Raw genomic sequence first — 15520 nt, 5'->3', positions numbered from 1 at the left:
ATCGAGGAGTCTGTCTTCTATGAAGAGAAACGATCACTTTATATGATGAAAAGATTTATTTTAGGCTTGTGTTCACACAAAAACCCAGATCAGCCTCAGGCATAAAGCACATCAAATATGACAATTAGATGCTCAACCATATGTGCTTGACACATGTTTTAAATAAAAAATATGTGCATTTAATTAGATTTTATACAGTCATTATTCGATAGAATTGCATACAATTACACTGATCAGTCACAAGTCTGTCTTGCCTGCCTTGGTGTTTGGTGTGTTGTTTTGTTTTGTTTTTTTCCTTCCCTATTCTATGTTGTGGTGCATTAAAAACCCACGAAAAGATAAGGGGGAAGTTATTGCAATAGTGATGACAATGACACTTAATTCTAGTTCTACATTCTAATTCTACAGCATGGACAATGGCAATATTGATGATGATAATAATAATAGTATTAATAATAATAATAAATGACAATGATGATGGCAGTGGTGATCACAACGGTGAGAGCAAAAGACAGCAATTACAACAATGAAACAGTAACAAAAAGAATACAAGTGAAAATAGTAATCATAACAGTAACAGTAAAGATAGTAATAACAATGATGACAGAAACAAGTTCAAGCAATTAAAAGTCAATTTAAAGTCAAATAAAGAGGTCAGTTTCAGATGTGTAATTATGAAGGGGAGATGCGATGAAGTCTGTAATGCCCTCTCTTTTCAACAGGTCAGGTCTGCCTCTAAATCTTTTCCAATTGTCTATGAACCCTATATTATTCTGCGGACACCACTTAGACAGCCAGCCAAGTGAGGACAGTCTGCTAAGTATCTCATCACTCTGGCTAGATGTTAATCAGGATGTTAGAAACAATGTTCATCAAACTCATCATAAGTCGATGTGCCTCCAGATCCACCAGGCTACTTTTATGTGTTTGTTTGGCCAATGTACCTGAAAAACAGAAAAGCTATGGAAGAAACTGTATTATATAGGTATTGTAATATTTGAATGCTCAATAAGCACAGTTAATTATTGCGGTCAATTGTTTAAGTGTGGCTGAAAGTCTTTGCACTTTGTACAGTGTTTCTGGATGGTTTTTGCAGACATTCAGGAAATGCTTATGGTGACACAAAGATGATTTATCATGCAAGTAATTCAGTGCTAATATCACTGCATACTTGTTATTAGTGCAATGATTTAAGTCCTAGGTTGTTAGGACCAACATTTAAAGCTGACTGTTTTAGCAAGTATACTTGAACAGTGTTCATCAAAACATTCATCAATGGCTTATTTCACTTTCTCATTGAAGTTCCTCATTTTGGCGCAAACTAGTTACATTTTACATTTAGTCATTTAGCAGATGCTTTTATCCAAAAAGACTTCCAACTGAGGACTAAACCAAGCAAGTCATCGTCAAGGGGCAAAAATGATGCAAGAAGTTCTCAAAATACATGTGAGGATAAAGGAAAAGAAAGACATTCCGGATGTGCTTTCCAAATGAGGGTGGGCAGATCGTTCCACCAGTATGGTACCAAATGAGAATGTTTTGGAGAGTGATTTTGTGGTTCTCTGTGATGGTACCAAGAGCCGTCGCTCATTGACCGATAGGCTTCTGGTAGGGATGTAGGCTTGTTGTAGGGATTGGAAGTAGGAGGGAGCTGATCCTGTGGTCAATGTCTTGAGCTTGATGCGAGCAACTATGTGACTCAAACGAAAAACTAAAGAAAATGCATAAATATTCAATATATTAAATGGCATGCACCCAAAATATTGGTTGCACTTTTTCTATGCTTCCTGATAGACGAGGATCATAAAATATAACAACACAGAATACTTATTGTGCAGTGCAATATAGTCTGTTTATGTCTACATCAAAACTGACGACATGCTCCGTAATAATAATAACTAGATAAAAATGCCTTGCCAGAAATTTGAAGTTTGAAGGTTTTTAGATTTAATTAATTTATTTTTTTAGTTTTAGTTTTTAAAGTTTGAATGTTTTCATTTTGAAATAGTTTAAGGTTTAGTTAAGTAGGCAATGCAAGTTTATTTAGCACATTTCGCAAACAATGGTAATTCAAAGTGCTTTACATAGAATTAATTAAAATAATCAAAATAAATAAGAATAATTAAAACAGTTTAGAATAAAAAAATAAAACAATCAGAGCAGTGTTAAAGCAGTAAAAGCGGCCCAGTACTCATTCATTAAATGCATAGCGAAACAGATGTGTTTTGAGTCTGGATTTGAATATAACTTGTAAGAGCACACCTGATCTCCTCTGGAAGCTGCATAATAGCTAAAAGCAGACTCTCCATGCTTACAGTGAACCCTTGGTATTTCTGAGATGGTCCTCACTGCAGAACATGAAATCCATGGGGAGGAGTCGGATCCAGATCCAACTCCTCCCACCTTACATATACCTATACCTAAACCTACCCAACTCCACCCCTCATATCTGGATCTGACTCTGCCCCCTGGATCTTGTGTACTGCAATGAGGTGCTACTGGTATTTCTAGCTGATGTGATCCTAATGATCTGAGTGATCTGTTTTGTTTATATTCAGTGAGCGTATCTGCAATATATTGAGGTCCAAACCTATTGAATGATTTATGTACCGGTAATACTGTATATAACGCAATGACTTCAGTTTTGTTTTTGTTTAACTGAAGAAAGTTTTGGCACATCCAACTGTTTACTTCATCAATGCATTGGCTCAGGAAGTCAATGGGGCAGGAGTCGTTTGGTGATGGGGCTAAGTAGAGCTGTATGTCGTCTGCATAGCTGTGGTAAGAAATTTTGTTCTTTGTCATTATTTGGCTCAAACATATTCATGTTAACACAGTCTCATCCCAAGATGTCATATAACTGACGCTTTTGACCATACGTCAACATCCACCTTTTTAGGGTACCCTAAACGTCAGTTTGATGACGATCCTGGGGCGTCATCCAATTGACGCTTTACCTTTAACATCAGTTAGGTGACGGGATAGGTTTAGGGGTTGGGTTAGGATTAGATAACGTCATCTAACCGACGTTTAAGGGTACCCTAAAACAGCGGATGTTGACGTATGGTCAAAAGCGTCAATTGTATGACGTCTTGGGATGAGACTGTGCTGTACAGGTTAAATAGGAGTGGTGCAAGAATTGAGCCTTGAGGGACTCCGCAAGTCATGGATGCCCACTCAGACTTAAGTTCTCCTATACTCACATAATAACCTCTCCCTTCTAAGTATGACCTGAACCATTTTAGGACTATCCCAGAAAGCCCCACCCAGTTTTCCAGCCTGTCAAGAAGTATGCTGTGATCAACAGTGTCAAATGCAGCACTGAGGTCGAGTAGTACCAGTATTGATAATTTGCCTGTCGGCAATCGGAATCAGGCAATTGGAAACCGGATTGAAAATTGTCAAAGTATCCATTCAAGCTTAAGAATTTGTTCAGCTGATTGAAGACAACTTTCTCAATGATCTTGCCTATGAAAGGAAGATTTGAGATTGGTCTACAGTTGCTTGAGATGGTGTTATCCAGATTGCTATTTTTCAGGAGGGGCTTGACAACTGCAGTTTTCAGGGAGTTTGGAAAGTGAGGCATTTACCACTTCCAGGAGATCTGCTTCTAAGCTGTTTTACACACTTTTGAAAAAAGACGTGGGAAGTGCGTCGAAGGCGCAGATTGATGTTTTAAGGTGCTGTACGGTTTCTTCCAAAATTGTGCCTTCAATTTCTTCGAAAACAGACATAGTAACTACTTTCTCAGGTTGTGGTCTGATCTGTCCAGCCCCAGAGCAACTCAAGGATGCACTGATCACCTTTCTGATATTATTGATTTTCTCAGAGAAGAAAGAAGCAAACTCACCGCACTTGCCGTCTGAGAGCATTTCACTTACATTCACATTTATTCATTTAGCTGACGCTTTTATTCAAAGCGACTTACAATTGCTATATATGTCAGAGTTCGCAGACCTCTGGAGCAACTAGGGATTAAGTGTCTTGCTCAGGGACACATTGGTGTCTCACAGTGGATTCAAACCCAGCTCTCTCACACTGAAGGCATGTGTCTTGTCCACTGCACCATCACCACCCACTTGAAATCAGTCTCTCACACAATGGCCTCTTTACTTTGGCACTTTTATTATAAATTCAAGCTCATCACCTCAATTGATAAGTGAATAAATCGAATGACTGTGTTTACTTATTTATAAGAGTAACTCTTGGAAATGTTTTAGTTTTGGTATGACGTCAGTCAGTCGTTTGAGATTTGATGACTAAGATGTTGTGGTGTCACTGGTTGTGGGCTGGAGCTCAGATATATATATATACTTGCAATGCATACTGACATTCAGTTTTAGTTCCTGTGTTTAGATAGGACACTGATTAAGATACACTTATGGCAATAACAATGTTGTCTCTGCAAATCATTTTCTTGTTGGTGGTGGTTCTTTGTCTCTGTAACCTTGTTGCAAGTGCAGGTTAGTGCTTTGTGTTTTCACTATTATACATTTTAGTAATTTGTGTGTTGCAAAGTGTTATTAGTTGACCTACTCTCTGTAGACAGCGATATATTTTTTTTACACTTCCTATTTATGTGTGCATCCAAAATGCCTTTGACGGTTTAAAACCTTTATAATTGTAAATGTGGTCATGTCATTCCAAAATTGTATGACTTTCTTTTTTTCTGAGGAACAACAAATAAGATATTTTGAAGAATATTGTGCATATTGGAGAATATAAGGCAAAGACTACCAAAACTGTTTGTTTTGTAACATTCTTCTAAATATCTTTATATGTTCCACACAAGAAAGTTCTTAAGATGACACAAGGAACAACATAAATTTCAATTTTTTTAAACATCACATGTAGGCACTGAACTTTTAATGATGAGGAATAAGCAATATTACTCATAATGATAAGAAAATAGGTGACATACCCCAGAAGGTACAGTACATTCATCTAGGTGTTGGTAATGTTGTCTCGTTTAGTGCCAAGAACACCTGATTTTTTTTTTTTTGATTTCTGTTTTGATGGATGCTGTCATCTTATCCATCTTATGTTTCTTTGAATCATTTGTAGATGTGAGCAAATATAAAGGTGACAATTACACGATGAAGTGTCCACCTCATGCAGACGCACTGGGTGTGTCTCTGTTCACCCGACGTTCGATCATGCGCAAAGTCTTCTACTACAATTTCAGTGAAGACTTATTAACTCCCCACAAAGACTACGAGGGACGTGTTAAAGTCAAAAATGACAAGAAAACTATAACTATAGACATCTTTAATCTAGAACTGGAAGACACTGGGGCTTACTGGTGCACCTACACGTGTCCTTTTGAGGATTGTGAAATGGATGATTCAGGTGTTTTTCTTTTGGTTCAAGGTGAGCACACATTTCTGTTTTTTTCATTGAGATTTAATTTTCAGCATGCAATTACAGGCAATTTAGAATTCACAATACATATAGTGGTAAGTATCATTTAAGACATACATTGCCGTTCAAAAGTTTGGGGTCAGTAATTTAACTAGTAAATTATTCAATAAGTGTGCTTTATGTTGATCAATAGTGACAAAAAGATGTTTTATTTTTAACTTTGTAATCATAAAAAAATAATAATAAGTACAAAAACTCAGTTTGAGTTTCAGTGTAAAAGGTTTTAATGCAAAAACATGGTTTGTTATAGTTTTGAAGCAAGTGATGGATGAATCTTTCCGTTAAGTTAAGATCTTCTAGTGTGTGCATTTGGAGGATTACAATGCTAAAAATTGGTTGAAACTGCCCTTATGTCTGTAGACTCCCACAGTTTTAAAATCGGTTAAGATTTTAAAATCGTCTCACATCACATTAACTCATTTTTGTGACCATAATAAAGTTATTTATAATTTCTTTATAGACCCACAAGAGACCATCCCGTCCTCTTCCAAAAGTGCAAAGTCCAATGGCATGAATGATTTACTGATACCAGTGGCGGCTTTGACAGCTGGCAGTGTGCTCTTGCTGTTATTCCTTGTGCTTGGAGTGTGGATGGTGCCTAAGGTAAAATTCATTTCATTTGGTTATCTCCAGCCATATGTTTACGCACTTATTGTCTAAGACCAATACCTTAATTTTGAGAGGCATTTTTCAGAAAATGTGTAATAATAAGCAAGTTTGATTGTTCCTCTCTGTTGTTCCAGATAAAGAAACTGATGAGAGATCAGAGAGGAGAAGAGAAAAGGTCTGGCAATGAAGTGTACGAGGTCATGACCATTCCCCGAAGGAGAGACTTTACATGATACATCCACATAAATAACAACCAGATAATATGCAGTTGGTTAGTAAATTCGACATTCAGTACATAATATATTCAGTGTTATACCTATTGCACTGTAAATCATTCAGTCCAACTAAACTTTGAGTTCAGACTGATTCATTTGAGGTTGGCTTTCTGACGTATTGCTGTTGAAATTATAACATTTAAAGATTCAGAGAAATTAATTCCGTCCTTATTTTTTAATTCTCAATCTTCTATCCTCTGTAAAGAAGAGTTATGTTTGTTTCCACAGTTTTACGCGATAGTTCGAATACTTTTGCATTAAATGAGCGATTCAGTTTGGACAGTTCCCATTTTGATACTTTAGTTGTTGGGTTATAAACATATATTTGTAACGTGTGACTTGTGTGTAGGCTAGTGCACTGTAAAATCTAATATTGTTCTTACTAAGAATTTTTTGTTAACTTTACTTAAAGTGCAATAATTTGTTGAACTTACTTAAAATTTCTTAGTAATCTGTACTGTTTGCATGTGTGCTTTCGTTACTCAGAAAAACCTTGTAAACATTACTTGACTGGTTTGAGTACCATTTTCAATTTGCTTTCGCTCATTTTCCAGTCATCTTGAGTGTTATTGTCAATACACCTAAATATTTTTGGGAGAACATCAAAATTCTTTAGTTGACTTGTTGATTTCCATTTCTCACCATTATTGTGATTGATGTTCCCTTTGGTTGGGCACTTGGAACTTAATTTATATTATTTTTCTCTTCCAATTGTTTGCAGTGATGCAACTTGAAATCATAATTATTTGATTTCAAAGGAAATGAAGTAATTTATATATATATATATATATATATATACAAACACACATACTTAAATTAATTAATAAATTATATATAACATAAATGAAGAGTTCAGATGCAAAAGCCTCTAAATGCCATTTGAAAGTTTCTTCTTTAATGATGATTTTTATCAAACTTGTATATTTAAGTTCAGTAATTTCACTTAAATAACAATTAATAGGTAATTATCATTGCCATTTAAGTGAAATCACTGAACTTAAATATACAAGCTTGATAAAAATGATCATTCTAGAAGAAAATTTCAAATGGCACTTAGAGGCTTTTGCATCTGAACTCTTCAAATATATTTCATGTATAATAATGATCTTTTAACATTTTATTGCTAACGCTTATGGCATAAATCTTTAATTGGGTTGATATAATCCCTGTGACAATATCTTGCAATTTTGGTTGAGTCACACACAGACTTCAACATTCAGCATGCAAACCACAACAGTGGTAACATTTAAAAAAAATCATTTAATTAATTAGACATTACAATTTTATTTGCTGTCTCTTTTCAGTATAACCCCAATAACGATAGCAAATAAAATTGTAATAAAGCCAAAAATAGTAAAATAAAGCAATTAATTTATTCATGCCGCAATGCACTCTGGGAGTACACTTCCCCGGTTCACAGATACTGGAAAGTAAAAGATCAAGTATAGTATAGAAATTATTTTAAGTTACTGGAACTCTCTTGTAAGTGTACACTACTAGGCATGCACTTGTTAGTACTACATATTATTCCTATTTCACTTTACTCAGTTTTTTGAGTGCAATCAGTTTGCATGCTTTTTTCAAGTAAGGTGTACTAATTGGATTTTACAGTGTGTGTGGATGTTGTTCTTAAACATCTGATGTAAATATTTTTGATATCCTCAATGTCTAGCTTCAGTAACACACACTGTGTTCAGGAATAATGGCGAATGTATATGTCATTCTGACAAACAATGAAAAACAGGTTTCGAAAGTCTGCCAGTGTCTGTATTTGACTTGTGATCTTGGTCTGCACACTTCCTCATATGGTGGAACACATTCGCATCGAGACCCCTTTAGAGGAAACCTGCCGCTGCTTCAAAGAATGTCACCTTTACTCCATCTTGTACATCTCTGTCAAAGGGCTTTATTCAGATCTGAGTGGTGAGAACTTAAAGTGAAAAAATACGTTTGGGGAAAAACTGTTATGATGGTCTTACCAGAAACAAGAGGATGTGTAAGAAAATGTGTGGGTTGTGTTTGTCAGATCAATTGCACAGTCACCGTAGTCCTGTTTTTGAGTTTAACTTTGTACCTGCAAATGTCATGTATTCCTTTAGCATAAGTATTTTCTGGAAAATAAGAATAAAAAAAGTCTATCATTTGCTGTAATGTGTACGTAAGTGACTGGAAACATCACTGAAAAGTTTTGTTTTTGACAGCATAGGAAACAAGATCTAGTGTGATTACAGCCTTTCGCAATTGTTTACTAAAAGCCATACCGAAATCCTAAACCCTAACGTTCTGTTTGCAACCATTTTACAAAACTTTAAAGGTAAATTCTCAATTGTACAGCAGTTGCATGTTCCTAGTGCTATGTCTCACAGCCTCTTAAGGGCTATTAACAAGTAGCTTTGAAACAATGTGTTTTTGATAGCAATTGTTTTGTAAGTTCTAAAATTATCAATAGCTCAGGTATCAAACTAAATTAAAAAATAATAGTATCAAACTAAAATTTCAATACATTTTTTTACACTGAAAAACATCCAGACTCAACTGTCCTGAAAGTATCTACTGTAAACCAAAGGTTTGAACTGTGTTTCAGGCAAGGCTTCTTGTAAATTTCATGGGGAAATTTGAAGTTGATTTAGAAATAGCCTATTTTCTGGCCCTACATTATGATATGTTTGTAAGATAGGCCTACCTTTTAAATTTTTTGCTGTTTCATGAATATTTTTATCATAATTTTTTACTGTTTTTATGATTGTTGTTACCGCTTGTTAACCGTATGTGGAAAGTATGTGGAAATAGCTGGGGTGAGAAAAAAACATCGTGCACTTTTTTTTTAGAGAAATGCAGATTAGCTACACTAAACCATAACATGTTTAGTGTAGCTATCTACTGCGGTCAAGCCAGCCGTGGTTCGAAAATACACGGTCAAGCCAGCCGCTAAAAAAACTAAGTGTGTGCGCCTATTACCATGAATACGGTAATTTCAGTCACAACAGAAAAAGAACGCGCTTCAAGGCGCTTGAGTTGCCCAGATCGTTTCCGTCCGTCTGTATCTATCTATCTATCTATCTATCTATCTATCTATCTATCTATCTATCTATCTATCTATCTATCTATCTATCTATCTATCTATCTATCTATCTATCTATCTATCTATCTATCTATCTATCTATCTATCTATCTATCTATCTATCTATCTATTTATATGTCTGTCTGTCTGTCTGTCCGTCCATGTTCTCTCTCTCTTTTAATTTTTCTCTTTCTTTGTTTCTTCTCTCTTTCTTTTTCTCAATTTTCCTTTCTCTCTATTTTTCTTTCTTTCTTTCTTTCTTTCTTTCTTTCTTTCTTTCTTTCTTGCTTTCTTGCTTTCTTTCTTGCTTTCTTTCTTTCTTGTTAGTTGGCTATATGTATAAGAGACAATGTACCACATGCCACGTTTCAAGAAATTTTGTACTTTACTACGTTTTCCTTCTTTTACATTCTAATGTTTGACTAATGCTTTTTTCTCTCTCTCTCTTTAGGTCACATCTCAAGAGATTGTTTAACACATTTATGTACAAACAAAATAAAGTTTTCACTCTTTCTACAGTAAATACATTTACTGAATATTTTTTACTGTTCTCTTGAATCCAATGTTCCATACACACCATGAGACCAGATACATGACATTGTCGACTTTATAAGATTTAAAGACCTCATTTGTAATACTTAGAAAATAGCAATATTCATTTCTTATGGGGGACATCCCCTACAGTATACACAACTTGGTTTGTATATCCAAAACAGTTTACTTTTGCATTTTTGAGAAATGTCATATTATTCAATTATGAGGGGCCATAAATTCCTCATTTCTAATAAGCAGAAAAAATAATGTTCAGTTCTTGTATGGTACGTCCCATAAGGTACACACACCTCATATCAAAACATTTTACTGTAGCATTTTGGAGAAATGTCACATTATTCAAATTCAGAGGCCCACAGTGACCTCATTTCTAATTAGTAGAAAAAACTAATGGTCAGTTCTTGTACGGGACGTGCCATACAGTACACACACCTTATATCAAACCATTTTACTGTAGCATTTTGGAGAAATGTCACATTATTCGACTTCAGAGGCCCATAAAGACCTCATTTCTAATAAGTAGAAAAAACGAATGGTTGTTTCTTGTACGGGACGTCCCATACAGTACACACACCTTATATTAAACCATTTTACTGTAGCATTTTGGAGAAATGTCATATTATTCGACTTCAGAGGCCCATTAATTCCTCATTTATAATAAGTAGAAAAAACTAATGGTCGGTTCTTGTACGGGACGTCCCATAGAGTACACACACCTCATATCAAAACATTTTACTGTAGCATTTTGGAGACAGGTCACATTATTCGACTTCAGAGGCCCATTAATTACTCGATAATAATAAGTAGAAAAAACTAATGGTCGATTCTTGTACGGGACGTCCCATACAGTACACATACCTCATATCAAACCACTTTACTGTAGCATTTTGGAGAAATGCCATATTATTCAACTTCAGAGGCCCATTAATTACTCGTTAATAATAAGTAGAAAAAACTAATGGTGGATTCTTGTACGGGACGTCCCATACAGTACACACACCTCATATCAAACCACTTTACTGTAACATTTTGGAGAAATGCCATATTATTCAACTTCAGAGGCCTATAAATTCCTCATTTCTAATAAGTAGAAAAAACTAATAGTCGATTCTTGTACGGGACGTCCCATACAGTATACACACCTCGTATCAAAACATTTTACTGTATCATTTTGGAGAAATGCCATATTATTCAACTTCAGAGGCCCATTAATTCCTCATTTCCAATAAGTAGAAAAAACTAATGGTCGATTATTGTACGGGACGTCCCATAGAGTACACACACCTTATATCAAAATATTTTACTGTAGCATTTTGGAGAAATGTCACATTATTCAAATTCAGAGGCCTATAAATTCCTCATTTCTAATAAGTAGAAAAAAGTAATGGTCAATTCTTGTACAGGACGTCCCATACAGTACACACACCTCATATCAAAACATTTCACTGTAGCATTTTGGAGAAATGCCATATTATTCGACTTCAGAGGCCCATTAATTCCTCATTTCTAATAAGTAGAAAAAACTAATGATCGATTCTTGTACGGGACATCCCATACAGTACACACACCTCATATCAAACCACTTTACTGTAGCATTTTGGAGAAATGCCATATTATTCAACTTCAGAGGCCCATTAATTCCTCATTTATAATAAGTAGAAAAAACTAATGATCGATTCTTGTACGGGACGTCCCATACAGTACACACACCTCATATCAAACCATTTTACTGTAGCATTTTGGAGAAATGCCATATTATTCGACTTCAGAGGCCCATTAATTCCTCATTTCTAATAAGTAGAAAAAAATAATGATCGATTCTTGTACGGGACATCCCATACAGTACACACACCTCATATCAAAACATTTTACTGTAGCATTTTGGAGAAATGTCACATTATTCAAATTCAGAGGCCCATAACGACCTCATTTCTAATAAGTAGAAAAAACGAATGGTCGGTTCTTGTACGGGACGTCCCATACAGTACACACACCTCATATCAAACCATTTTACTGTAGCATTTTGGAGAAATGCCATATTATTCGACTTCAGAGGCCCATTAATTCCTCATTTCTAATAAGTAGAAAAAAATAATGATCGATTCTTGTACGGGACATCCCATACAGTACACACACCTCATATCAAAACATTTTACTGTAGCATTTTGGAGAAATGTCACATTATTCAAATTCAGAGGCCCATAACGACCTCATTTCTAATAAGTAGAAAAAACTAATGGTCACTTCTTGTACGCGATGTCCCATACAGTACACACACCTCATATCAAACCACTTTACTGTAGCATTTTGGAGAAATGCCATATTATTCAACTTCAGAGGCCCATTAATTCCTCATTTATAATAAGTAGAAAAAACTAATGGTCGGTTCTTGTACGGGACGTCCCATACAGTACACACACCTCATATCAAACCATTTTACTGTAGCATTTTGGAGAAATGCCATATTATTCGACTTCAGAGGCCCATTAATTCCTCATTTCTAATAAGTAGAAAAAAATAATGATCGATTCTTGTACGGGACATCCCATACAGTACACACACCTCATATCAAACCACTTTACTGTAGCATTTTGGAGAAATGCCATATTATTCAACTTCAGAGGCCCATTAATTCCTCATTTATAATAAGTAGAAAAAACTAATGGTCGGTTCTTGTACGGGACGTCCCATACAGTACACACACCTCATATCAAAACATTTTACTGTAGCATTTTGGAGAAATGCCATATTATTCGACTTCAGAGGCCCATTAATTCCTCATTTCTAATAAGTAGAAAAAAATAATGATCGATTCTTGTACGGGACATCCCATACAGTACACACACCTCATATCAAAACATTTTACTGTAGCATTTTGGAGAAATGTCACATTATTCAAATTCAGAGGCCCATAACGACCTCATTTCTAATAAGTAGAAAAAACTAATGGTCGGTTCTTGTACGGGACGTCCCATACAGTACACACACCTCATATCAAAACATTTTACTGTAGCATTTTGGAGAAATGTCACATTATTCGACTTCAGAGGCCCATTAATTCCTCATTTCTAATAAGTAGAAAAAACTAATGGTAGGTTCTTGTACGGGACGTCCCATAGAGTACACACACCTCATATCAAAACATTTTACTGTAGCATTTTGGAGAAATGCCATATTATTCAACTTCAGAGGCCTATTAATTCCTCATTTCTAATAAGTAGAAAAAACTAATGGCCGGTTCTTGTACGGGACGTCCCATACAGTACACACACCTCATATCAAACCATTTTACTGTAGCATTTTGGAAAAATGCCATATTATTCGACTTCAGAGGCCCATTAATTCCTCATTTCTAATAAGTAGAAAAAACTAATGATCGATTCTTGTACGGGACATCCCATACAGTACACACACCTCATATCAAACCATTTTACTGTAGCATTTTGGAGAAATGCCATATTATTCGACTTCAGAGGCCCATTAATTCCTCATTTATAATAAGTAGAAAAAACTAATGGTCGGTTCTTGTACGGGACGTCCCATACAGTACACACACCTCATATCAAACCATTTTACTGTAGCATTTTGGAGAAATGCCATATTATTCGACTTCAGAGGCCCATTAATTCCTCATTTCTAATAAGTAGAAAAAACTAATGATCGATTCTTGTACGGGACATCCCATACAGTACACACGACTCATATCAAACCATTTTACTGTAGCATTTTGGAGAAATGCCATATTATTCGACTTCAGAGGCCCATTAATTCCTCATTTCTAATAAGTAGAAAAAACTAATGATCGATTTTTGTACGGGACATCCCATACAGTACACACACCTCATATCAAAACATTTTACTGTAGCATTTTGGAGAAATGTCACATTATTCAAATTCAGAGGCCCATAACGACCTCATTTCTAATAAGTAGAAAAAACGAATGGTCGGTTCTTGTACGGGACGTCCCATACAGTACACACACCTCATATCAAACCATTTTACTGTAGCATTTTGGAGAAATGCCATATTATTCGACTTCAGAGGCCCATTAATTCCTCATTTCTAATAAGTAGAAAAAACTAATAATCGATTCTTGTACGGGACATCCCATACAGTACACACACCTCATATCAAAACATTTTACTGTAGCATTTTGGAGAAATGTCACATTATTCAAATTCAGAGGCCCATAACGACCTCATTTCTAATAAGTAGAAAAAACTAATGGTCGGTTCTTGTACGGGACGTCCCATACAGTACACACACCTCATATCAAAACATTTTACTGTAGCATTTTGGAGAAATGTCACATTATTCGACTTCAGAGGCCCATTAATTCCTCATTTCTAATAAGTAGAAAAAACTAATGGTAGGTTCTTGTACGGGACGTCCCATAGAGTACACACACCTCATATCAAAACATTTTACTGTAGCATTTTGGAGAAATGCCATATTATTCAACTTCAGAGGCCTATTAATTCCTCATTTCTAATAAGTAGAAAAAACTAATGGCCGGTTCTTGTACGGGACGTCCCATACAGTACACACACCTCATATCAAAACATTTTACTGTAGCATTTTGGAGAAATGTCACATTATTACACTTCAGAGGCCCATTAATTCCTCATTTCTAATAAGTAGAAAAAACTAATGATCGATTCTTGTACGGGACATCCCATACAGTATATACACCTCATATCAAAATATTTTACTGTAGCATTTTGGAGAAATGTCACATTATTAGACTTCAGAGGCCTATAAATTCCTCATTTCTAATAAGTAGAAAAAACTAATGGTCGATTCTTGTACGGGACGTGCCATACAGTACACACACCTCATATCAAAACATTTTACTGTAGCATTTTGGAGAAATGCCATATTATTCAACTTCAGAGGCCCATTAATTCCTCATTTATAATAAGTAGAAAAAACTAATGGTCGGTTCTTGTACGGGACGTCCCATACAGTACACATACCTTATATCAAACCATTTTACTGTAGCATTTTGGAGAAATGTCACATTATTCGACTTCAGAGGCCCATAAAGACCTCATTTCTAATAAGTACAAAAAACGAATGGTCAGTTCTTGTACGGGACGTCCCATACTGTATAGACCATTTCACAAGATGTAAACAACACTGGTCCAGAAGCACTTCCTGTTTCAGTTTTTTAACACTACATAAAAGCTGGGATAAAATACAACCAACAGAACATTTAAAACTGAATCAAAAAGTTAAACAAACATCTTTAAGATGTTTTCTTTACATGTGAAATAAAGAAAACAGTTACAAACTGAAACAGGAAGTGCTTCTGGACCAGTGTTGTTTACATCTTGTTAAATGGTCTATACACACCTCATATCAAACCACTTTACTGTAGCGTTTTGGAGAAATGTCACATTATTCAACTTCAGAGGCCCATAAATTTCTCATTTGTAATAAGTAGAAAAAAATAATGGTCAGTTCTTATACAGGACGTCCCATTCAGTATACGCACCTCATATCTAAATAATCATCATCAAGGAATGATATATAGCCATTTTAACCAAATATAGTGCATTAAGTGAAATGATATATCAATTCATTCAGATATGTCTTTCAT

The 15520-nt window shown here is 35.3% G+C and overlaps 1 protein-coding gene across 1 annotated transcript; it reads left to right on the top strand.

The window, feature by feature from the left end:
• The first annotated feature begins 4294 nt into the window (after positions 1-4294).
• LOC120489719 (uncharacterized) lies at positions 4295-6781 on the top strand. The gene is made up of 4 exons (XM_039686768.2): positions 4295-4463; positions 5065-5370; positions 5882-6024; positions 6165-6781. Exons 1-4 carry the CDS (start codon positions 4382-4384, stop codon positions 6261-6263), a joined length of 630 nt encoding a protein of 209 aa, XP_039542702.2. The 5' UTR covers positions 4295-4381; the 3' UTR covers positions 6264-6781.
• Positions 6782-15520: the final 8739 nt, after the last annotated feature.

The sequence above is a fragment of the Pimephales promelas genome, chromosome 3 (genome assembly GCF_988280905.1).
Source record: "Pimephales promelas chromosome 3, fPimPro1.hap1.1, whole genome shotgun sequence".
NCBI lineage: Eukaryota > Metazoa > Chordata > Actinopteri > Cypriniformes > Leuciscidae > Pimephales > Pimephales promelas.
This window is presented reverse-complemented; position numbering and strand designations above follow the sequence as displayed.

Bases quoted from the DNA above. Each gene is read 5' to 3' on its own strand.
- LOC120489719 (XM_039686768.2), top strand. From the start codon at position 4,382: ATGGCAATAACAATGTTGTCTCTGCAAATCATTTTCTTGTTGGTGGTG. The intron at 4,464-5,064 runs GTTAGTGCTTTG...AATCATTTGTAG, and splicing joins TAACCTTGTTGCAAGTGCAG to ATGTGAGCAAATATAAAGGT. The intron at 6,025-6,164 runs GTAAAATTCATT...CTGTTGTTCCAG, and splicing joins GAGTGTGGATGGTGCCTAAG to ATAAAGAAACTGATGAGAGA.